Source organism: Macrosteles quadrilineatus, unplaced genomic scaffold, assembly GCF_028750875.1.
Source record: "Macrosteles quadrilineatus isolate MER2022 unplaced genomic scaffold, UCM_ALF_1.0 Scaffold_9__3_contigs__length_116548681, whole genome shotgun sequence".
NCBI classification, from domain to species: Eukaryota; Metazoa; Arthropoda; class Insecta; order Hemiptera; family Cicadellidae; genus Macrosteles; species Macrosteles quadrilineatus.
This window is the reverse complement of record NW_026542602.1, coordinates 47774769-47799929: the sequence shown is the minus strand read 5'-3', so window position 1 is coordinate 47799929 and position 25161 is coordinate 47774769. Positions and strand designations below refer to the sequence as shown.

At 34.9% G+C, this 25161-nt stretch overlaps 1 protein-coding gene across 4 annotated transcripts in view; it reads left to right on the top strand.

Moving 5' to 3' along the window:
* Window positions 1-1972: 1972 nt before the first annotated feature.
* The window catches only part of LOC129002109 (protein FAM135A), a 117589-nt gene continuing 94400 nt past the window's right edge, over window positions 1973-25161 (top strand). For all 4 annotated transcript variants that reach the window (XM_054429683.1, XM_054429681.1, XM_054429682.1 and 1 more), the window contains exons 1-2: window positions 1973-2347; window positions 15417-15514. In XM_054429683.1, the coding sequence (XP_054285658.1) occupies window positions 15438-15514 (77 nt within the window). In that variant the 5' untranslated portion in view covers window positions 1973-2347; window positions 15417-15437. The remainder of the gene's footprint in view (window positions 2348-15416; window positions 15515-25161) is intronic.

The following is a 25161-nucleotide window of genomic DNA, read 5'->3' as shown; positions in this document are numbered from 1 at the left end:
TTTTAGCTACTCTTGAAAATCTACCGGCGAAAATCATATTTTTTTTATCAAATAGAGAATGTAGATGAATAGTTATTATTTGATAACAAAGCAAATCCTAGACTTTTTCCTTATACCTAAAATCCTCCACAGTATATTTCATGCAGTCCATTTATTATTTCAAATAAATACTGTATTGTGAAGTTTTAAAGCTCAATATTTCTCATATCACAAATTATTGAGTCTTGATTCTATGACTGAAAACCATTTATGGTACTGCCATGGTATGGTACTACCTAATAATTTTATGTTATTTTTACTTTTTTTTTACTACTTTTACTTATTTGTTTGTTATTACTACCACACAAGTATATTTTTGCCTCAACATACCAGAGCTGAAAGCGCACTGTTGTTTCATAAGCGTGTTTCTTCTCTACCACGTGCGTGTTCTCTGTGAGCCAGCCTAGAGGTTTTAGGGACAAACTTTTATTAGAGGAATATTCTATTAAATAAGTCTAAAAACTGCACAAAAACACCACAAAAAACGTTAAAAAACTACCACTTGCACAGATAACCCCACCCACGGTTAGTCCTACGCCAAGGAGTATCAAATGACATCTGCCCCAGGTGCAAGGCCAAACATATAGTTAAAGTTTCAATATATCCCCCACTTTTCTCAGGATTGAACCAGTGAACTTCTGATTATTAAGTTAGCACTCAATCAACAGTGTGTAGACCTCACTCATCCTGCAAACTATTATAATCTTGCATGCTTGTATTATAAAAAGATCTCTTGGTACACATAAAAAAAATTCTCCCAGATTCTGACTACATGATCTTCATGTTTGCTACGCTAGTGCATTTAATGCTATTGCCATATGTGGAATATTCAAAAAGGGACAAATATCGTAAGTATGCTATAAACTCTAGTACCTATACTAGGATCGAGTTTGAAAATGGGACTTCAAGGAATTTGGAACCTTATTGTTTCAACGCAGAGTGAAATTCATACTGCTATGGTTCCATTAATGGTTGCACTTTGTTAACGCCAACTTCACAATGGTTTAAGGTTTAAAGTATGGCAACTTAAAAAGCTAATGACAGGAAAACTAATCAAACTCAAACTCTATGCAACTATGCATGACAAAATAAACAAACAGCAGCAGCATTCACACTTGCAAAATGATGAGTTCGAGTGTTTTTGTGATATGAAAAGGCGGGGCCCGGGGCACCTGTGAATAGAGAATAGTCACATATTGCGGATGTTTTCTTGTCCAGTGTTCCTGTGCATCTACAGTATGGGTAATCCTAGCACAAAACGCTGTGAGCTCTCGGAAAGCAGAATACAAGGCGTATAAGGACAACATACGTCCCAGAGAAGTAAGTATAATTCCTTGTTAGGCAGCTTTTGCAACGAGGCTTTCATCTGGTTTTAGGATAGAAAGCTAATTAGTAATTATACACCATCAGGGTCATGTGTATTCACCCTATTCTGTATGGTATGAGTCTCACACACTGAAACTCCGTCGGTTCAGGCATTGGAAATCCTCTCGAAAACATCCACAATACTAAGAGGGCAGGTGCCTTCGCTTTCATACACCAACAATTGCATCCCAGCCGTGATGTTCAGTGGACATTGGGCTTAGCTGCGCTGGTGCATCACACTTGTAAAATGATGAGTGCACAACAACACGTATGTGGTACCTGGTACCGTAAAGCATTAATAAAGAAAAAAAACAAAGGATTGAAAAGATCAATTACACTAAAACTTGTAGTTTATAATTTTATTCTATAATTTTTACTTGATAATCAACCTATTAAAGACATAGAAAGCATGCTAAAAAAAACCAGTTATTCCGTTAGCAACAAAATAATCACACATATAAGCTCTACGATTCGTTGAGTTTTTATTTTTCATGTTGGCGATCTGATTGAATTACTCCCTGCGTCGAGTCGAGACTTGTGGCAACACTGTCAGTACAAATTCGTCGTCTGCTCAGTCAGAAATGTCAAAACGTACGGAGCTCGGATCTACCCTTTCTCGATTTTAAGAAAATTTAATTTAATTATTCGGTTGTGCAAGTTCTGGTCGAAGAATGATACGAAACGCGTAAACTATTATTGGAAGTTGTAATTGTCGTGAAGTTAACTAAAAAATCCCTTTCGAATTCCGTGCATCTTCCCTCATACTCGGTCACTGGAATGGATACATTTTACCTATATGGTTTTCAAAATGTGTTTTGATGTTTAAATAATGTTACGAGCTTATTTACAAGTAGTGGAAGTGGTGTATGTTGTTAACAACAGTGTTGTGATATTTTGAAAATATTTATTATGCATTTTTATGGAAACTATCGCTGTTAAGTAGGTAAGTGTATTAATTATAGATAGGATCAGCTTAGGTTTCATTTACTTAGTTGTTAGTTCGCAATTAACAAAAATATATATACTAATTATTCCATCTTTTACCCTGTCACTCAGGACAGGCTGTACATTTTGAGATAGGCCTACATTCCCTTATTTATTTTGAGTAAAATGCCAGAGCTACGCCTAGAAGCTAGGCTAGGCCTAAGTTATGTTGTGATCTTAAATTTCTGTAGACACAACCCCCAACAACTTAATGTAACCTTATCTTCATTTATAGTCATGTAGGCTTACCTACCATACCTACCAAGTTTGGATTTAGGCATATATTTTTAGTCAGAGGATACGCGTCCGGTAACCGGACGTGGATTAGGCGTCTGGCAGTTACTGTCATAACCTAACCTAACTAACCAAACTTGCTGATAGTAAAAAAATGAAATGAAGGCTAAATTCTGATCATAAAATAAAGCAAATTATGTTCAGTTAAGAAGGAATCGCATTCTGAGCAAAATCTAAACAAAAAGTTAGTGTTACCGATGGGATTCAATCAGGATACCTCTTGGGCATCAGCCGAGTACTCTTTACACCACGAACACCAATTGCCTGCATTTTTTATCGCTGCGGTAATGGTGTTCCGGGCCTCCACAACCCGGTGACGTCACTGCCGGACGCCTAATCCATGTCCGATTACCACACGCGTATCCTCTGCTATATTTTTGATACGAGGCATATGTTTTCGTCCTTCCTCCTAATTATTTACTCTTGAACAGTTTTTTAGATGAGTGGTTAGAGAGAATGATTGTAACAGAATGAGACTCTTTTTGTTGGTGTACGACTAAGTTTGGCCTAAGTAAGTTACCCATTCTTGATCATTAGGATAATAACATAGAAACAAAAATACCCTTGTCATAGCGACAAATCAGATTTCCAGTTAGGCTAATTTATTGGCTTACCGATACATTGTAAAGCCAACTGTCCAACCTTATTTTTCTTGACCTACGCTAGCAGACTTTTTTTAAGAAAAATTTCAGGAGCAGTTACTTTAAATGCTTTTAGGGGAAGCGATTGGCTATTGTTTGCCTACTGGGTTTTTAATGATTATTGGAGTGTTCAATCAAATCGATCACCACTGCCATTTTTCATTTATATACCGTCTTGCTTTTTTAAACAGTGTAGTGTTTAAAAACATAAGTTTCAAGTGATTTTAGACATATTTTTACTTACTTTCTCTAAGATTATGAAGAAATTTAATGAATATCTTGTAGGGTAATTTAAAAAACAGAATAATACTCCTAGAATGTGGTTCCTTTGCAGTTAAAATATTGTACAATTGTTTGTTGGTTATTTTCACTCACCGTGTACTCCATACCTCTCATCGAAAGCAGTTTTGTTATATGAATTAGGGGCAAAATAAGAAAAGCGTTTCTGATCAAGCTTTAGTTGAGCACGGGGCAGCTTCTCCATCACAACAGGACGTTGTGATCACTACAAGGCGGAACTTTTGTAGTTTGATCGAAATTTCAGCTTTCCCCTCAAATATTCAGGCTAATTTTCAGGTTCATAATATTTTCTGTGACAAGGATGAGCTATCCACATTGTACCCACACAGACTACGATGGGAACAAGTAAAGGAAAAATAAAAGCCGGGACAAGGCAAAGCCTGGCCGCTCGAGGGAACATATAAATGCTTATCTCTAGTTGTCTTCTATATAAAAACGTTACCATTGCTTGTTTCATCGGCTAAACACTCATAACTACCCAAACGTACAGGTTTCTTGTAGAAAAGCCGCTTAGGAAGTTTGCAGAAGGGCGTACAAGTTTACATAATTTGCCAGCAGTGGGTATTCTTCAAGTGTCACCTGTTATTGGACCTGTCCAGCAGTGGCGGTTCCAAGGGGGGGGGCTATAGGGGCTAAAGCCCCCCCTTGGACCCTGGAAAAATAAATTTAAACGTACATTTCGTCCTTAAAACACGCAATGTCATAAAACAGACATCAATGTAAATTTTATTAAACTTAATAAGCGATGGCAGGAGTAGTATTAAGTTCCACATAGATAAAGTTTGTGGACAATAGCACCTCAATCAAATAAACGCTAGTTATGGAAAGTTGTACGAACGCATCATCCAATTGTTACAGCAGTCAGCTGTTGACATGCTAGGGCAATGGCTAGCGAGCGCCGAGCGCGCAAGCGAGGACAGGGCTGATTTTCTGATGTTTCATCATAGCAGTTGTCAAATTGTCTGCTAGCCACTAACTTTACACAAGCATCAATCAGCAATCTGCTGTAGTAGCCTATTAATTACCATTGAATATATGTAAACACTAATGTTAAAGTTGAAATAGTCAATACTAATTACTGAATTCGATAATATTGTGACAGATCTATGAAATGGAGAAAAACGTAAGGTTAAAAAACGTGTCTACTTGCTTGCATCACATATAAAAGGTGAAATGGAAGGTTTTAGGACAATTGGGTACAGTTTTAGCCGTTAGAAATGGCTTAATAAAGTCACCAGACTGTTTTAGGAGATTTGGCTTCGTTGTCTACAGTAGGCCTATGTTTTGAAATTCATGAATGCAAGTTCGTCATAGGCCTAGTTAGATTTTTAAAATGTCTACACTTACTACTTGTACTTATGACAAAGACAAATGACAGATGAAATGGGAGATTTATGGACAGTTGGACACAGATATTATAGACATAAATAATGCCTTTGGAAAATCAGTAAACAGCTTTTAGGAGGATATGGCCGTAGCCCACAATATGTTTTGAGATATATGAATGCAATCGTCAGTTAGTTTTAAAAATGTCTACATATTCATGACAAATAAATGGGGAAATGGGAGGTTTTGCACACAGTTCTAGACGTTAAAACTGGCTGTAGAAAGTCACCCAACGGCTTTTAGGAGTATATGGCCACAGACAATATAATAATTTAATTTATTCCATTAAAGTATGGAGGTTTATTCCATTGTCTGTGATATGGCCGTAGTCTACAGTGCGTTTTGAAGTTCATGAATGCAATCGTCATAGTTGAATTTTTTTAATGTCTATTTGTTCATGAGAAACAACAGGTGAAATGGGAGTTTTTGGACAGTTGGGCACGGTTTAAGGTGTTAAAAATGGCTTTAAAAAGTTACCAAACGGCTTTGAAAATTCCAAATTTTCCCGGGGGAGGACCCCCGGGCCCCCCTGCCTAATTGGTGGGTGCTCCACACCCCCCAAACCCCCCGGTAGCCCCCCCCTTAACAAGGTCCTAGAACCGCCACTGCTGTCCAGTGTTCTTGTTATTGAATTTGATGAAATTTTGCTTGATGATCATTGTGTTTTACCCCAGGCTTACCACATTGTCCTTGAAGTCTTATTGAGATATTCCCTATTAGTTCATCAACCTCTACCGTTCAGTCCAAACTGCTATCACATGCAACTCACCTAACTTTTGTTACTGCTTCAAACAAGACTGATGAACAACAGCAGTCGACCTCTGAACTTCTTCCCTTGCACATATTTTCTACGTCCAAACATATAAATAACTTTTTTCATGTCCGTCAACTGGCAATTGACTTCAACAACGGTTAGATACTGAGACCACAGATATGTAATCACGGAACCAGGTTTTTTCCTTGGTGGGAGTACCATTGGAGTACCAATTTTCTTCCACAACAATTTTCAATTCTATGACTAATTGACTAACTATCCCACAGTGGTAGGAACCAACTAAACCTTAGAATAGTAGTGGATGTAGTAAGGGAAACTTTTGTCTTAGATTTGATCCATCTTGCATTGCTGCCATGAGAGCTGGATGAAGACCTTAATTTACAAATAACCATGGTAGACCAACATCAAACATGAAAGAATTTGTGTTAAGTGTCTTCAAAATAAAAATATTTTCCCCGGATAGCACTGTCTGTCCTGAATGAGTTCTGCACATTTATTTATAGGGATCTTTTGAGATTACCTAAGAGTATTAAGTTTTTTTACACTTTCCTCTCAGAACTTCACATTATATTTCTTCGGTAATACCTTAAAAATACCTCCCTAGTTATAAAATATTACTCTTTCCTCTGACCAATCACATCGTGATCAAGAAATTGGTTATTTCCCAAAAAGATTCTTTGTTTGGGTTTAACATTTTTTTATTATGGTTTAAAACAGTGGCAGTTCTAAGACCTTGTCAAGGGGGCGTTTGAGGGATGTGAAACAAAAGGAGGGGATGCCGAGGTTACATCATAGAAAAATTTGGTATTTTCAAAGCCATTTGACTTTTAAAAGTTATTTTTAACGTTAAAGCTGTATACAAAATCCTCCATTATGTTTTTAGGACCAAATACTGTACCTATATATGTTTAAAATTATTTTTCCAGGGTCCAATGGGGGAGCTTTAGCCCCTGTAGCCTCTTTCTTAGAACCACCCCTTATGTTTTAGGTTGATTGTGAAAGTATGAGGGTTGTTTGTAAATTTAAGTCTCCAAAATGCTGAAACATAACTTAGATCCAGTTAAAATCTAAAAATCACTCCTTTTTTCAACACTATTTAGCCTGTTCCTACCTCTATGTGATGTGCTACTTAGTCTTGACGTAGCAGCCAATAACGGTGAAAGAGAACATCCTTGCTCCGGTCAATATGGTTCACGTTGTGTTCTATTACTATTATTCCTTGGGAGGGGGCTAACCCATATAAAACCCATTGCTAGGTGAGATCTGTGTATGGATGCAAGTATGGGCTTAAAATGTAACCAAATCGCATAGCATTTTTGACCTTAAATAAATAACATTTTGCAATTTCTTTCTAAACCATATTTGTAGAGCTTAAAAAACATTTTCTTTCATCGTGATTGGCCAGTGGGGAGAAATCCTGAATAAAAACTCACCAAGGGACTGAAGTTTTTCAACATTTTTCCAGATTTAGGTACCAGTATATGTAAATATGATGAAAATTGAATCCATTATAAGCTGGGTGTTATTAGCCTATAGTCTGTAAGAATTTCTCTATTTTCTTACCACTTCTAAAACAAGGCTTTTTCTTTGCAGTGGTGTAGAAAAGAAAAATTTAATAGGCCCTAATTAACAATTTTTATTTCAGTACTGTATTTAAGAGGTTAGCTAACATATTGCCTGGCAAATTTAAGAGTAAAACAAAGCACTTAACAACGTCACACATGTAATGGCTATTATCTGGTACAGTTGTAAATGTCGAGTGTTGAGTGATGTTCGAGGGAGGTTGGTAGCAAGTTGGAAGTTTGTGCTCAGGATTAATGACAGCATTGATTGGTAAACTTAACTCTTGCCCTTTGACATTCCAATACTTCGGCCTTCGATGTTATTATCTTATGGTCTGGTTTAGATAGCCTAAATTCTTTTTTTTTATGGGAGGATTTTTGGCGATTACTTAGGTTTGCTAGCTAATACCCTAATACCTTAACTGAAAGGTTTATTTTTATTTTTTTATCAAATGGTAATAGTATTCTGTAAGTAATCTATTCAGGATGAAGTAAATCAATTTGCCAAATTTGATCAAAATATCCATAGACAAGCGAACTACAACAATTTTATTTTGCTAAAAAAATAACATAAGAGTTTTAAAAGGCAATGTTATTAGAATTTTCTCTGTATCTTTAATCATACAACAATATATACAACTAGTGCACCTGTAATTGCAAAGTTATACAGGCGTTATTTCAAAACGAATAACAGTAATAATTTCCGATGACTTAAAATAGTCAACTCAAAGATAATGTAATCAATCACTCCACTCTAGTTATCGAAACTGAAAACGAACACTCTTATGTGTATACAGTAATGTGTGTACTATGAACAGCTGTAATTAATACAAACTATTCGTCTGTTTAAGTAAACAAAATCTTGATGGGATTTTGATGGCCTGTGGGGCAAGGCCCGAGCACTTTTATTACAGGAATTTGTGAAAGGGGGCGTCAACACAAAAAATACTTAATTTTGACACATCGTGTGTAAAAATCCGTCCATTATTAACGGAGGAGTAGTGTTTCGTAGAAAACGCTTTCACGTATTATAAGGATTTTGTTTCCTAAAGCTCTAAACGATGCCTAAATCATAATTAAACTATTGTTTAAGAAATTTAAAAAATCATAAAACTATTCTCCTAGCCCGGATCTTGCTGGTTTACGAATTTAATATTTTATCCAGCAGCTACACTATACCAAATTTCATCATAATCAGGCCAAAATTGAGTTATCCTATTTACAGACAGTAGGCCTAACATACACATAAAATGTAAAAGTCTAACAATTTTATTAGGTCCAGTACCACTGTCGACCGCTAACATATATATTATTTTTTTACTTTAAATATTGGGAATTAATGTATCAGTATACGTGTATGTCACCGTAGACGAAACATGAACATCAATGCTAGTTTCAATGTGTTTATTTGTGTTGTAATGTAATAACTGAAACATCAGTAAACTTGTATTTAACAAACTTGACCCCTTACAAAGTTAAATTGGGCTGCATTATTCAGTATAGTCCTAGAGATGATGAGCGATATCTCATCGGCTGCCTCACCGCAACACACATAATTTTGTTTTTAAAATTATATTAAATAATTAGGTAGTAGTTTTAAAGCTTTAAGATTGAAATTTAAAATGTCAAAAATAATGAGAAAATTAGATCAAGAATAAGGAAAGTGAAGAAATCATGTATGTGAAAATTTTATTCAAAAATTTGGTAAGTTCTCATATTAGCCTGGTTCAAAATTAATGCAAATCAAAATGGCGGTTTCCACTACTTACCAGATTTAAAAGCCATACACTTTTCCATAAAGGTTGAATTTTGTTTCTAAAATTGTCGGCAGAATTGTAGCATTTCATACAACAGCTAGCAATACCTATTATAATTGCGAAATAATTTTGAAACACCTGAAGAAATGCTTGGATACTATGTTTTAGCGAATTTCCCATATAGGGAATAAGCTATTACCGTAGGTCTCATGGTAAGACCTGGACCCGGGACCGATTTAGTTTTTCGTTTTGAGGTCCCCAGAGGCCAAAAACACCATCCGTTCAAATTCATATATATATATATTTATATATATATATATATTTATATATATATATATTTATATATATTTATATATATATATTTATATATATATATATTTATATATATATATATTTATATATGTGTCCGTTAGCGCGATAACTCGAGCAAAAATGATCCGATTTTGATGAAATTTGGTATAAACGTCAAACGTGTAAACCTACATTTATTCGAACGAGTTCGCGAACCAGCATGGTCGGACTATGGGAACAGGGGTTTATGGGGGGTTTTATGGGGTAAAAATGGGTTTTTCTAATTTTTCACCCTGAAAACATAAAATTTTGCAATTTCTTTTTAAACCATTTTGTAGAGCTCCAAAAAACAAATAATTTAGTATATTGAAGCATTGTTGCATGCCTAACGGTTACGGAAAAATCGCAAAATAGTGTAAATTTAAAATTACCATGTTATTCTTATGGAGAATAAATACAGTGTTGTAGCTTGCTTGTCTATGGACATATCTTAATGAAATTTTTAAATTTTGTTTACTTCATACTAAGCTATTAACATTTCAATAAAAACCCCCTATTTTCTTCCCTGTAGCAGCAAACCTAAGTACTGGTACTCATTAATATTAATGATATATTTAAATAGGAAATAAATCTGACAATTTTAAGGGAATAATTTCAGGCCCACTTTTATAAACGGGCAGACTGGGCAAATGCCCTGGGGCGCCGAAGGTTTGGGCGCCTCAACCACTGCCCGCACAAGGCAAAAATGGGGGCACTGCTTTTGGGTTTGCCCAGAGCTCCACTGACCCTTAACGCAGCCCTGAATTATTTAGTGGAATTCCAGATGTGTAGATGGAAATTCGCTTAGTCTGCAGGTTTGCTGCGGCGGGGGTATTTTTTTTTTGTAACATAGTAAAAAATACAATAATGGTTAAAGATTATTCTAATTAAAAAATGTCAAAATAAATCTATTTAGCAATACCATTAACGTAATTTATAGTTAGAAGAGATCAATATTACTGTGAATTTCCCTGTAGGGAAGTAGCATACCATAGGTGGCACGGTAAGACCTAGACCAATTTTTTCCGATTTATATGAGATTTGGCTTGATGGTGTAGGGCGGGCAATCTTGAATGAGTTTGCAAACCAGCAGGATGGGGCCATTTTTTTATATTTCTTTTTTAGTTTTTGTGCTAGGATGCTAGGCACGAGCACGGAATTGTTTTTCACATTACTTCAGGCTAGACCTAGGAGTTGCGGCACTATCACTTAGATAAAATCCATTAGTGATTTGGAGGGATTTGAACCCGGGACCTCAGGGACCAAAGTCCCGCGCTCTAACCACTAAACCATCTCACTCCCCAGGATGGGACCATGGAAACAGCGCAGCGGTTTTATGCAATTAGAATTGGGTTTTCTAATTTTTTACCCTCAAAACATAAAATTTTCCAATTTGACTTTTTAAACAATATTACAGAGAGCTTAAAAAACAAACAATTTATTACCTATAGAAGTATTTTTTGTTTATGGATATAGTTGAATCTAACTTGGCAATATTAGGCCTGAGCTATTAATATTTCACAAAAAAACACGCTTTATTACCTTCTTGTTGCAGCAAACATAGGTACTTGTTAAACCTAATGTTATTTAAATAGATTTAATTTAAAATCCAATCAGGTAAATAGATATTCGCTTAGTCTGCAGGTTTGCTGGGGGATAGTTTCATTATAGTACCCTGCTTGCTTGTTACCAAACATAAACTAATCATATTTTAGACCCAATCCTCAATGAGTTCATAAATTATGAGTAGGCCTAACCAATATTTGAAAGCGTTTATCAAAAAGCTTTTACAATGTGATCCGTTTCCATTTTCTGTAAATTAACATAGTTAAAATCAAAATCCAATCTACTAACTGACAACATCATCGATCAAAACTGAAAAAACAAAATTACTTCACTCTAAACCTGGAACGGCCATCGAGTGTTGTCGGGTTGCAATTAAATCAGCGAACCGTACTTTGTTGAATGATGCATAAAATAGCTGCGAAAAGGTCAAACCAAAGCTTTCACGGTTATTAATCCTACTAATTGAAATATAAATTAATATTAGGATTATCAAGTGTTACACTTCTTGTAGTAGATCATTAGACCACAGGACTTCTTTCCTGAACTCCAATTGGTAACCCTGTGTTGGGGGGGGGGGTCACATCCCAGGTACCATAGGTCCTTAGAAAACAACATTCATATTGGAGAATTCTTTTTCATATAAAAAATCAGAAATATTATTGAGGTGTAATACAGGGTGGGGCAGGGAAATATCCCTAACTTTTAAGATGGCACTGTGAGTAGTGGGCGTGTGCTGGAGAAATGGAGTTAGACTCAAATGAAGCTTTTGTTTTGGGAATTTCTAAGAATATCACTTTCAGTAGTAGACATGGCTTTTTCGAGTGAGCAATGTGCTTTTGCACTCGAGATGTATTTTTTTTTTATCAGTCTATTGTTGCTGTGCAGCTAGCGTTGGCTGCAAACTTGTTATCGGGTGGCCTGTCGCAAAGCTGTTCCAATTTGGTGTGGGTGAATTACTTTAATGTATGTGGTGGTGTATTGCGAAGGATATTTGGAGCTCAAAGAACCGTCCGGAGTCCTGAAAACATTGACCTTGTCAGAAGATCGATTTTGCAGTCTCATCAAAGTTCTGCTTGTAAGAATGCATCCGCGCTGGCGTCGTCTAATCGTACAATTTATAGTCGTAAATTTTACAATTTATTTCCAAACCATTTTGTACAGCTTAAAAAAACAAATAATTTAGTATATTGAAGCGTTATTGTGCTCGTTACAGAGAAAATTCCAAAAAATTGTAAATTTAAAATCCCTATGTTATTCTTATGTAGAATTTAAGTCAACTGTTGTAGTTTACTTGTGTATGAACATATTTTGATCAAATTTGGAAAGTACATTCATTTCTTACTGAAATATTAACATAAAAACCACCTTTTTACCCTCCCTGTTGCAGCAAACCTAAGTACTCGTTAAACTAATTCTATTTAAATAGGGAATAAATATGATATTTTTAAGGAGGGATTTTAATGTGAAATCCTATCAGGCTAATGGAAACTCGCTTAGACTGCAGGTTTACTGCGGCAGGGGTATTTTATATTTGGGTTGGACTCAGAAATCTACTAAGCAGTCTTAAATGTTACCGAAAAGATGATACACCTGAAACACAGACACCCATTCATATCCTTAAAATCCCTAAGGAAACACATGTTTTATCTATGGCAACACCTTGTGGACATTCAAAGTTGCTTAGTGGATCTTTTAGAAATAAATATTGATCTCCATGGTAGCAAAACAAAAACACCAAATTTAAATTTAGGTTACTTTGTTTGTAATTGATAAACTTATTGGTTATACATAGATGATTGCTATAAAAATAAGAAAATTTTACCAAAATAAATTAGTGCTAGTTCTAAAATCAGTGGTGAGTGTTTTCTTCTGTAAATTATCAACTAGGTAGTGACTTAATAGTGAACAAATAATAACTTCAACTAAACATTTTAGTTAGGATTTTTAGGTGAAAATCTATATTTATCAACGTATTCAGATATTGGTTGTAAAGGTGAAGTGACTGTCAGTTTTTTGGAAGCTCAAACTCAAGAGCTATTGATGTCTTGTGTAGTCTACTTCACCTTGCATATTGATTGGCGTCAATTCATTCAGCTTTCTATTCAATATTTCTACCTCCGTGTAAAACATCTGATTTTAGAATTTAACGTCTCCATCACTTTCTAGTCTAAGGATTGGTGGATCTAGAGCTTAATAGTAGCACACTCGAATCTAATTCAACTTTGTCCTTTTTGAGATAGGCCCTAACCTGGTGACTGTTAATCGATATGGATAAAATTTTCCCCTGGGTATATTAATGTCAATGTCATCAGGGTATCTTTTAAGTTTTGATTATCCAATCTTTTGCTATTTATAGGCATGCACTGTGGATGCGATGCTCCCTGGTGTGGATTAATGTCCCAATAGTGAGTACTACGGATATACGCAGTACTATCCTGATAATTAGACCAATTCGTTAATACCAAGGCAAAAATGTGGTTCGGATTCCATTATAAATAGTAGGTCCCTTAGTTGCCATTGGCTGTATGGGCTATTAATTAACAGCCCAGAGTCACTAACAAGACCACAAGATCGTGGCACTCCAATATGTCAAGATCCTACACTCATATTTGGGTTAAAATATGCACACAATGGGTCAGGAGACAGGTTCCATCATACAGGCTATACATACATACCTGTCTGCTACCCCTCACATCTTAGTTTTAGTGCGAAGCAGAGAACTTTGGCTCAGTCTCCGAGTATTGTTTTAATTTTACAGTTGTGGTGTTTTTACAATGTCAGTGAGTGAAAATTTAAAAACGTACGTTTTCAGGAAAAGCACTTTGAAAATTTTTTCCCCTTTTTTCAAAACTTTTATTATTTTTTTTATTTCATTAACATTTGAAGTTTCATAAAATGTCCATGGTAACGCAATATGTTTGGTAGTTTCTTTTTAAAAGAGCATCTTTAGTGGAAAAACACAAAATCCTGTCACGACCATAACGGACGTTTAAATGAATATTAAAAATAGTTAATATTATTTGTATTACTATGATTTGCTATAAACTAATTTACTTTTATGACCATTATATAATAAAAAGGTCACTGAGCTTTTGGTATATTTGGTCTTTCTAGAAAAAAGTAAAAAAGCTCAAAAAATTGAAAAAAGCCAATAAAATCTTTTTAAGTTTGTATAACTCCGAAAAAACTTACCTGAGACCCGAAAAATAGTTATGTTTGTATAGAGGTGTGCTTCTTTTGTGTTTAAAACATTGAAATATGACGATATTTTAATTTTTGAAATTTTTATGATAGAAATCATAAACGTGATGGTCAGGGACAAGCGGTACGGTCGTGAATTGTCTGGAATAATCTAAATCTTTCTAAACAATCCTTCAATTATCCTGTTAGTTATAATACAAATGTGTGTTTCAATTTCACTAAACTGTTCAATTTACAATTATATTAAAGTTATTGTCACGACCAAACACACTATAATCCATAAGGCTGGATTGGTCGTGAAAAAACCCGCGATGGTCGTGAAACTTTGGTCGTGAAATTACGAGTTATTTGGCTCTGTTCTGGCGGTAGCCCTGCACCTCATGTTCGAGGATACAAAGTGGACTTCTAGGTTAATCTAGCAATTGAAATATCTTATAAACAAAAATTAACACCATGACTACTTCATCGAATGACTACATACGGTCATGGACACACCAAAATTAAAAAAAAAACACAATCTTTCCTTTATTAATCTTGTAATTTCTCCTTTCAACTCGAAACAACCGGCACTACAATCCTGACGTACACCCCGAACTAGTCTCTAAAACCAACTGACTCCATCGACGCCAGGCTTGCCACGGTCGTGCTCCAAAGTTGAAAATTTTCCCCAAGTGGTTGTGACGCCAAATCGAGGGACAGACCTATTTTGTCATGATAGTCAGTTTGTAATGACAATAAAATTATAATATGCTCCTTTTTTGTAAGTTTAATAACCATTGATGACATAAAAATATGGCTTAATGTATATTTTGGCATGAATAATTAGTCTAAAAACAGCGTGAAAGTTGGAAAATGTACCCTAGGGACACGTCATGGTCGTGAATTTCGAGACTTTAAAAATACGAAAAAAATACCTAGAACCTATTTAAAACCAAATAAATGTGTGTAACATGTTGCCCCCGTCCCAAAAAATATTAAAACACATAATAATAAACTACAAATCCAGTATCTACGAAGTAAAAGGCCAGGGACATGAAAACGTACGTTTTTAAATTTTCACTCCAGTATGTGTTATTTTATTTGTGACAATAGCTTTGAAACAGAAAAAGTTAGTGGTTTCAATGGGAGAAAACAGTCTTAAACAGATTTGACATCAGAGGAACTTAATTATAATTATTGTGACTAAGTTAACAATGATATTTTCATTTTTTTACAGGATGGATGGAGGCGAGCCAACATGAGTGAGCTGCAGGCGACTGTTGAGTTCTCAGTCGAGCTTTGCAAGTTCTACAATGTCGATCTCTTCCAGCGCGGGTGAGTTTTCAGCAAAATGTTTACCTACATTTAATTCTTGAATCTCCACATTTACTAAGACGAGTTTGTGTCGTTTTTCAACAATCTCTTCAACACTCTCTTCAACAAATTTTGAATTTTTAAATAGGTTGCCAGCTTCTTTTAACTCTGAATTTGCTTATGGAATGAGCAAAGCAATCGTGAGCCATTAGAAGAATTAACTGTAATGATACATTTTAAGTGACACGATTGTACATGAAACAAAAAAATAGCTACCTAAATTTGTTCTTGAACCATCAATATCTGCTGGTATACGAACCAACAACATATCTGCTTTAATTTGTACACAAACAAACTGCATTGCTGCCTCAAATTCAAAGTGAACCAACAACATATCTGCCTTAATTTTTATATGAACCAACAACATATCTGCATTATTTTTTATGTGAACCAACAACATAGCTGCCTTAATTTATATGTGAACCAACAAAATAGCTAACTTTGTATGTGAACCAGCAACATAGCTGACTTAATTTGTAGGCTACATGAACCAACAACATAGCTGCCTTAATTTTTATGTGAACCAACAACATAGCTGACTTAATTTGTTTGTGAACCATTAACATACCTGCTTTAATTTGTACGTGAACCAACAACATAGCTGAATTCATTTGTACCGGAACCAACAACATAGCTGACTTAATTTGTACTTGAACCAACAACATAGCAGACTTAATTTGTACCTGAACCAACAATATAGCTGACTTAATTTGTATTAGCTGACTTAATTTGTACATGAACCAACAGCATAGCTGCATTATTTTTTACGCAAACCAACAACATAGCTGCCTCAATTTTTATTTGAACCAACAACATATCTGCATTATTTTTTATGTGAACCAACAACATATCTGCCTTAATTTTTACGCGAACCAACAACATATCTGCCTTAATTTGTATGCAAAATAACTACCTAACCTACCTAACAAGCTACCTTAATTTGTATGTGAAAAATATGTCAAAATGGAACATAAGGTGGCAATGTTCAAATTTATTTACTTTTCTTTCACTCAATATTTTTGCAAACACTGTGTTATTAAATCGCTTATCATCTTCCGATCCCTCAAACCGATGCAAAGATGATACAGACATGACATCCTTGCGAGTTAAAAATTATTCTAAAAAGGTAGCGTAATGTTGTTATCTTGTAATCTTAAAAACAATAGAAACTGCACAAATAAAACAGAGGTTTCAAATAGGGTTATTAACACTTTTCACCCTTGTTTAAGGCTATTATTCAGCCCACGGTTGAGAGTGATCATTATTTTAAAGTGGAGCCAGGTTTCTAAGCTGCTACCCTTACTTCGTACCCCTGAGGCTATTTTTCATCTTCCCCTTCTATTTTTTTGTTTTGTCCCTTGACAATGGTGAAATATTACTCTTTCTTGTGCTAACATAACAATTATTTCCCCTTTGGTTTTCATATCCTCATTATAAGATAAATTGTTTTAGTTTTTGATTGTTTATCTTTGAAAGATTGAAATTTGATAAGGTTTTGTTTAAGTTTTTACAGTAAAATTGACTGATGTTTACTTTTATACATTTCAGAAGTTCAATGGTTTCTGTTTTATTTTGGTTTATTTAAAAAAAAAGTGTTGTTTTTTAAGGAGTGCCGGTAGTTAAATATCCAATTGAATAGACCATTTGAATAAAGCTCTTAAAAAATTGAATGTTACTGTCCATGACTTCTTAAATTGAAAATTGTTCAACTAATAAGTCAATTTATTACGTAACATAGTTTTAACTAAAAATACAGTATTTTTTCCTCATAATTTATTTGTAGATAAATACCACTCTATTTTGCCTATGATCTTACCTTTTTTATTCCTAAAATTTATCTACAACTAGCAGAGTACCCGTCCTTCGTACGGGGTTGGCATATAAGTATCAAATGCTTATAGCAGTTATGAGTGAGGACATGGTTTAAGAAATTTCGGTTCTTTTTGAAGTTCGTTCGCTACGCTCACTCACCTTTAGGTTGGAGCTCGTTCGCTGCGCTCACTTTCCTTCAGGTTAGCTCGTTCGCTACGCTCACTTGCCTTCAGGTTAGCTCGTTCGCTACGCTCACTCGCCTCCAGGTTGAAGTTCGTTCGCTACGCTCACTCACCTTTTGCTGTTGTCATAAATGTAAAAGAAATAATAGTGCTAGTGCTGCACCCTGTTGGTAATCCTTGTAACTTTTAATGCTATTGAACATCATAGAACAGAACCAACTTGTTTAATTGAAACAGCTGTTAAGATTCATTAATTCCATTTCTCATAAGGTTAACATGGGAAACTCCAGAGCCACTGGGGCGGAGCCCCGAAGGATTTTTGGGATAAAAATATGCCTATATGTTAATCGGGAATGTGAGCTATCATCATGCCAAATTTCAGCCCGATCCGACCAGTAGTTTTTGAGATTAGCTCATACAAACACACACACAGACACCACCTCTTCTTTATAATAGTATAGATAGATAGATGTCTATTAAATCAATTAGATCTACGTAAAATATTTGGAGAGTATACATACATGTAAAATGATTAAAATTATGTGAAAACCATCACTAAACATTTATATAGGATAGCTATACAATGATTAATTTATTTGAACTTCAATGCTTACTCAAGTTCATTCAGATAGCGATGAATGTTATTTTATTAGGATTTATCTTAAACCAAACATACAATAAAAATTGTTTTTTTTTTTCATATTGACTTGTAAATGTAAATTAAATGTCCTTTAGTTTATGGGACTTTGAGACAGTTAATATTGTCAACGCGATGTGATTTAAAATAGTTGTTGCAATATACATCGTGGAGCTTGTTATGAATTTAAATTATCTAAGCATTATTTGTCCCTGTTATTTCTGTAAAGTCTCTGTTTATATTTTTCATTAATAGTGTGACATCGAACTGTTTTCCTGTCCTAAACACACATGTAAATTTAAAATACGTTTTCCTAGTTGAATGAATTAAAATAAATTTCATGGTTGCCAATGAAATTAATTCGATGGAAATACCGTAGTGTCTTTTGATCACCTTAAAATTTAATATTTATTTTGGATAAACAAAAGTTACTTGAGAATTAATTACTGTACAAGTTCCTATTTCAACTTTCTTTTAACGTCTAACTGGCATTAGAATGATGTGAACAATGCCAAAAATTTAAATTGCTCTTTGCCTTGTAGATTTGTTATTTTGAAACGGATTAAGACAATTTGTAGGTGGTTTTTTGGGGAATAGTATGTTCAATATTTTGTCGTGTAATTTAAAAACTATTACAAGCAAACCGTATATAAAATCAGCTTGCAAAGTCGATGGAACCATATCTTATTGGAAATCAGTTCACATTTTTAAGTTTTTGTAAAATGCATTAATTAACAACAATTATAATAATTCCATAAATAGCCCAAACATGTTGTCAGTTAAAAATCAATAGCTTAGCTTTAATTTGCTTACATGGAAAAATGTTCAGTTGTGTTCCGCCTTATTAAAACAATCGAACCTAAAAAATACAATTTAAATAAATAAAAATCATAATTAAAACAAAGAGAGGCAATACATGCGATGAGTAGCTCCAACAATTCAAGGCTGGACTTAGTGTTTGGCAATGTACAATGTGGGCTCACTACCAGCAAAGTCGTTAACCTTCTCATTCCTAAATATTCACACTGATTTGCTTACGTTGTAATGTGCTTTGAGTATAATTTTATAGCAATTTGACGGATCGTATTTTAAATAAATGTAGATATTCATAACCCCTTAACACGTTCCTTGCTTAATATTTCTTTTCCAAATACATCTCTAAGTTAAATAAACATTTTTGATGTTGTTGAGCTTCCCTTTTAAGGGGGCATCATACGCCCTATGGTAACAATGTAAAATTAGCAACCTTAATGTCCCATTTGCTTATAAATCACTAGAGCTATCAATCTGGATTTTTTAGGTTATAATTCATGCTTTTATATAGAACTGGTACCAATATAATTTACTTTCAATAAAATTTTTGTGTCTAAATTTTTTTTTTATTTACCTTAAATTTCACTTTTTTGTGTGTATAAATGGCAGTAATTTTTTTTCTTAAATATAGTATACTAGCTGTACCCGCGGGCTTTGCCCCGTTTATCTTCTTAATTTTTAAGATGAGCTCGTTCGCATGGCTCAATCACGTCCTGATTGAAGTTTGTTCGCTACGCTCACTCACCTTTAGGTTGGAGCTCTTTCGCTGCGCTCACTTGCCTACAGTTTAGCTTGTTCGCTACGCTAACTCGCCTCCAGGTTGAAGTTCGTTCGCTACGCTCACTCACCTTTAGGTTGGAGCTCGTTAGCTGCGCTCACTTGCCTACAGTTTTTAGCTTGTTCGCTACGCTAACTCGCCTCCAGGTTGAAGTTCGTTCGCTACGCTCACTCACCTTTTGGTTGCAAGCTGTTGTCATAAATGTAAAAAAATAATAGTGCTGCACCCTGTTGGTAAACCTATTAACTCTTAAATGCTATTGAACATCACAGAATCAACTTGTTTAGTTGAACCAGCTATTAAGATTCTTTAATTGCATTTAAATATAAGTACTCATGAGGTTAACATGGGAAACTCCAGAGCCACTGGGAAAAAGTCGGAACGGGCTTAAAAGTCAAGAATACTAGATCACATATTACTCAAATGTAAATAAAACCACTGAGTAAGGTTTCATAACAAAAATTATTTCTAAGGTTATAAATTGTTTTAGAACTATTAATAAGGTGTCATTTTGTTCAGGAAGTAAGAGGCTTTAATTTGAAACCAAAATAAAAAAAATTATAAACAATTATTTTATTGCGTGCAATGCCCCCTTGGTAAACAAAGGCAATCATTAATGGGTTTATGTGTTAATAAAATTCCAGCTTGGTTCATAGGTTTTTGCTACTGTAATTGAGTTATGATGGACAATACATAGTGTGTACAGTACCTCAAATAGTGAATTTATTAAACGAATGAAAGTATTGAGGTAAATTTTTAACTACAACTCCAAGTATCAATAATTAATTATTATAACTAAAAAAAACTGAAATAAATAACTATCGTGGGATAAGTTAATCTATACACAAATGTGTCCATACAAAAATCAGATTTGTTCAATCATTTATTTAACAAGTTGTTAACTCAAATTAGTCTAATAAGTTTGAATTGCAATTATCAACTAATTGGATAACTCAATTACTGGTTGAATCGTTAAATGCTTAATGAGAGACAGTCTATCCTAACATTACACTTGTTAATTTTCATGTAAGTATTCCATACTGCAACAGTAAAATCCGCCACTTTTAAACATTTAATAAGGCCGGCTCTATATCACTATCCTCCAATAAATGTTGAAATATCTCGCTGAAATACCCTTGCAGTGCCATAATCATAACTATTTGTTGAAATCTGCTTTGTTATCCATATGTTTGCCAATCTAATAAGTAATTGTTTAGTTATATTTATGAAACGTTACAATACGCCATTGTTCTGTGCATTCCAACTATAAATGTTAATAATATAGAATTATTGTGGGTTTAACGAGGATTTAAAAATGATTTTAAACTGTAAACGCTACTTTAGTAATAGGCGATACTTCAGTTATGTTAAAATTTGTAATTATAAATGTATACAACTTAAATCGTAATATTTGCTAGTAAGATTTTTCATAACTTGTAATTTGTCTAACAATACTCTCGTATTCACCAATATTTTGTTTTAAAATGCATAATTTTGACTTAAATACGTACAATGGGGAGCGAGCTGGTGTAGTGGTTAGAGCGCGGGACTTCAGTCCCTGAGGTACCGGGTTCAATCCCCGCCAAGTCACCAATGGATTTTATCAAAATGATAATGCCACAACCCATAGGTCTAGTGTTATGTATGCTGAAATACTGTTCTTTAATTTAATTCAATCAGATGTTTTCATAAAAACAATGTTTGTTTACTTGTTACTTTTGTTATAAATGTTTGACAATAAAAGATTCTTCATTCATATATTTTATTCTATTTAAATGTAATAACGTTACATAATGGCGCTGCACGGACATGAGGAATATGACAATGACGACACATCATCTACATTAACAGTGGAACAACCTACTACACATAGTTTAACTCATTTCAAGTTCGAGAAGTTTGATGCTACCAAAGAAACATGGAAGTACTACTACCAAAGGTTTGAGTTGGAATTAATTGTTTGTGGGTTACAACACAATCAAGAAGCTAAGAGAATTTTACTTCTGAAATGGATTGGTGCTGAACATTATAGAATTGTGGTTGATAACTTTTATCCAACACCTATTTTAACAGTAGATTACGAGGAAATTGTTGAGTTTATTTCAAATTTCTATAAACCAAAAACATCCTATTTGGCCGAAAGACTCAAATTTGGAAAAATCGTGAAGAACAAAGATCAATCAATACGCATATTTGTAAACAATTTGAGAGCTGGTGCGACGGAATGTGAGTTTAAAGATACACTTGACGAAAGACTGCGAGACCAGTTCTTGTTGGGTTTAAATGATCCTAAACTGCAAGAAGAGCTCATCAGAAAACATCCTGAGGAAAAAGCAAGACTTGTCGACATCGTTAAAGACGCCTACCTCATGGAAATGGCACATTCTCAACAACAACAAATAGAAACACTTGGGAAATTTTCATGTGACGCTCAGGTAAATAAGGTAGGGGCTACACGAACTACTAAACCTTTATACAAAAGGGACAGTACTAGAATCAGCTTGAATCCTGAGTCACAGTGTTTGAGGTGTGGTTTAGCAAAACATAAAACAGGTGAGCATTGCAAGGCAATGAATATTCAATGTAGAGCTTGTGGGAAAATGGGGCATTTTGAAAGAGTTTGTCTGAAATCCAAAAATGTCGTCATTGAGAAAAATCTTTCAAGACGTTATGTCAAACAAATTGATAAGTTTGCTGGTATGAGTGATTATAGTTACAATGTAGACTTTTCCCGACATAATAATGACGGATGTCCTGACATATCTGATGAACTAGAAGCTGGTTCGGTAAAAAACATAAGTCAAATTAATAATGTTGAGAAATTTTGTTACGTTGTAAATTTAACAATAAATAGGGTTCCAATAACGATGGAATATGACACTGCTGCTGCAAGAACTATAATTAGTAAATCTACGTGGAAACAAATTGGTGAACCGGCACTGACTCCTACGGAGGAGCTGGGTGCTTATCCGTCATTTAGAATACCTATGCTCGGCGAGACTAAGGTCGCGGTTTCGTTAGGATCAACTACTTTGCAATTAAGTGTTGCTGTCACTGACAGTGTTTCAGGTACACCTTTGCTTGGTAAAGATTGGATTGCAGCATTTAATCTAGATCCTAACTGTGAACATGTATGTAAGCAAAATTCTTATAGCGTCTATCATATTAACACGGACATTATAGACAAAGAGGGGGAGAAACGTAAGATATATAGAGAGTTCAAAGACATAATTACCAATAACCTAGGAACAGTGAAAAACTTCAAAGCTAAGGTTAGAGTAGCTAATGATGTACAATTGCCAATACACAAACCGAGACCTGTTCCGTTCGCATTACACAGTGCAACTAGCAAGGAACTAGATCGTTTAGTGTCCTCAGGGGTCTTAGAACCTGTGGATCCAGCTACTACTCCGATCCTTTGTGCTTCTCCTTTAGTTGTTGTACCAAAGTCTAATGGTGAGGTACGATTATGTGCAGATTTCAAGGTATCAATCAACCCTCATTTAATCGACGACGAATACTGCATCCCTACGTTTGAAGAAACAGTACTTAAGTTGAATGGTTCAAAATTCTTTTCAGTTATTGATTTGAAGGATGCGTATCTACAGATTCCAGTGGACGAAGAATCAAAAAAATATCTAGTGGTAGCGACACATAAAGGATATTTTACCTTCAATAGATTACCTTTTGGTATTAAGACTGCACCTAAGATTTTTCAAAAGCTGATGGACCAATTATTAGTTGGTACCGATAATTGTGCGTGGTATTTTGACGACATATGTGTGGGCGGTAGAAGTGGACCAGAACACATTGATAGGCTCAAAACAGTTTTAAATATATTGAGAAGAGCAGGACTATGCACGCGTGAAGATAAACTACAGCTTTTCAAACAAAGTGTGACTTATCTTGGGCACAAAATTAGTGCTCTTGGTATTCAGCCTGTTGAAGATCGTGTAGAAGCTATCAAGAAACAACCCCCACCAAAGAACGTTTCTGAGCTTAGATCATTTCTTGGATCTGTGAATTACTATTCAAGATTTATTCCAAATTTGCAATCTCTTTGTTTTCCTTTACATAGACTTTTGCACAAGAACTCAACTTGGGTCTGGAATAGTGACTGTGAGGACGCATTCAACCATATTAAGAGCAACATCTCAAACAATATGGTACTTGTACATTATGATCCTAAACTTCCACTTATCCTTGCAACAGATGCTTGCAATATTGGATTAGGAGCAGTTCTCCTTCATCGTTGTTCTGATGGCAGTCAGAAACCAATTGCAGCCGCTTCAAGAACATTAAATTCAGCGGAACAGAACTATTCTTCTATAGATAAGGAGGCACTGGCCATTATCTTTGGTGTTGAGAAATTCTACAAATATCTCTATGGTAGGCATTTCACTCTTTTGTGTGATCATAAACCACTCGAACGAATCTTTGGGGCAAAGCAGCCTATACCTAAACATGCCGCTTCCAGACTTGCAAGATGGGCTATTATACTCAGTGGATACGACTACGATATAAACTACAGGGCTGGAAAAGATAATGTTCTGGCAGATTGTCTGAGTAGATTACCTTTAGAAGGAGGAACAAACATTGATACGTATCAGACGCTTGGTGAAGTAAACCAAGTTAGATCTATGAGAATTGAAGATTTGCCACTTACCAAACGAACGCTTCAAGATAACACTCACAGAGATGATGAACTGAAACACATTATATCCTATTGTGTCAGGGGATGGCCCAATCGAAGTTCAATTCCGGACAATTTGAAGATATTCTATGACAAGAGACGTGAACTATCTTATGAAGAGGGGATTTTATTGTGGCAAGAAAGAATAGTAATTCCTAAGTCACTAAGGGGAGACATTCTTAGTTACCTCCACGTTTCACACCCAGGAATAGTTGCCATGCGCTCTTTGGCGAAGCTGTATGTTTACTGGCCAAAAATAGACGATGACATTGAAAACTTAGTGAAAACTTGTACAAGATGCCAAACATTCAGGAAGAATGATGTCGAAACGCCACTCAATTCATGGAATATACCTGAAAATGCTTGGGAAAGATTACATATTGATTTCAAAGGACCTTTTGACGGATACATGTGGTTAGTGGTAATAGACGCATATTCTCGATGGTTGGAAATATTTCCAATGAAAAACGCTACAAGCAACACTGTGATAAGACGACTTCGTGAACTTTTCTGTAGATATGGACTTGTGAAACAAATTGTTACTGACAATGGAAATCAGTTTGTCTCAGAAGAATTTAGAGAGTTTTGCCGCAAGAATAACGTGATTCACATCAGAACCACTCCCTACCACAGTCGTTCCAATGGTTGTGTTGAACGAGTCATTCAGACATTTCAAAACAAGTATCTCATGAC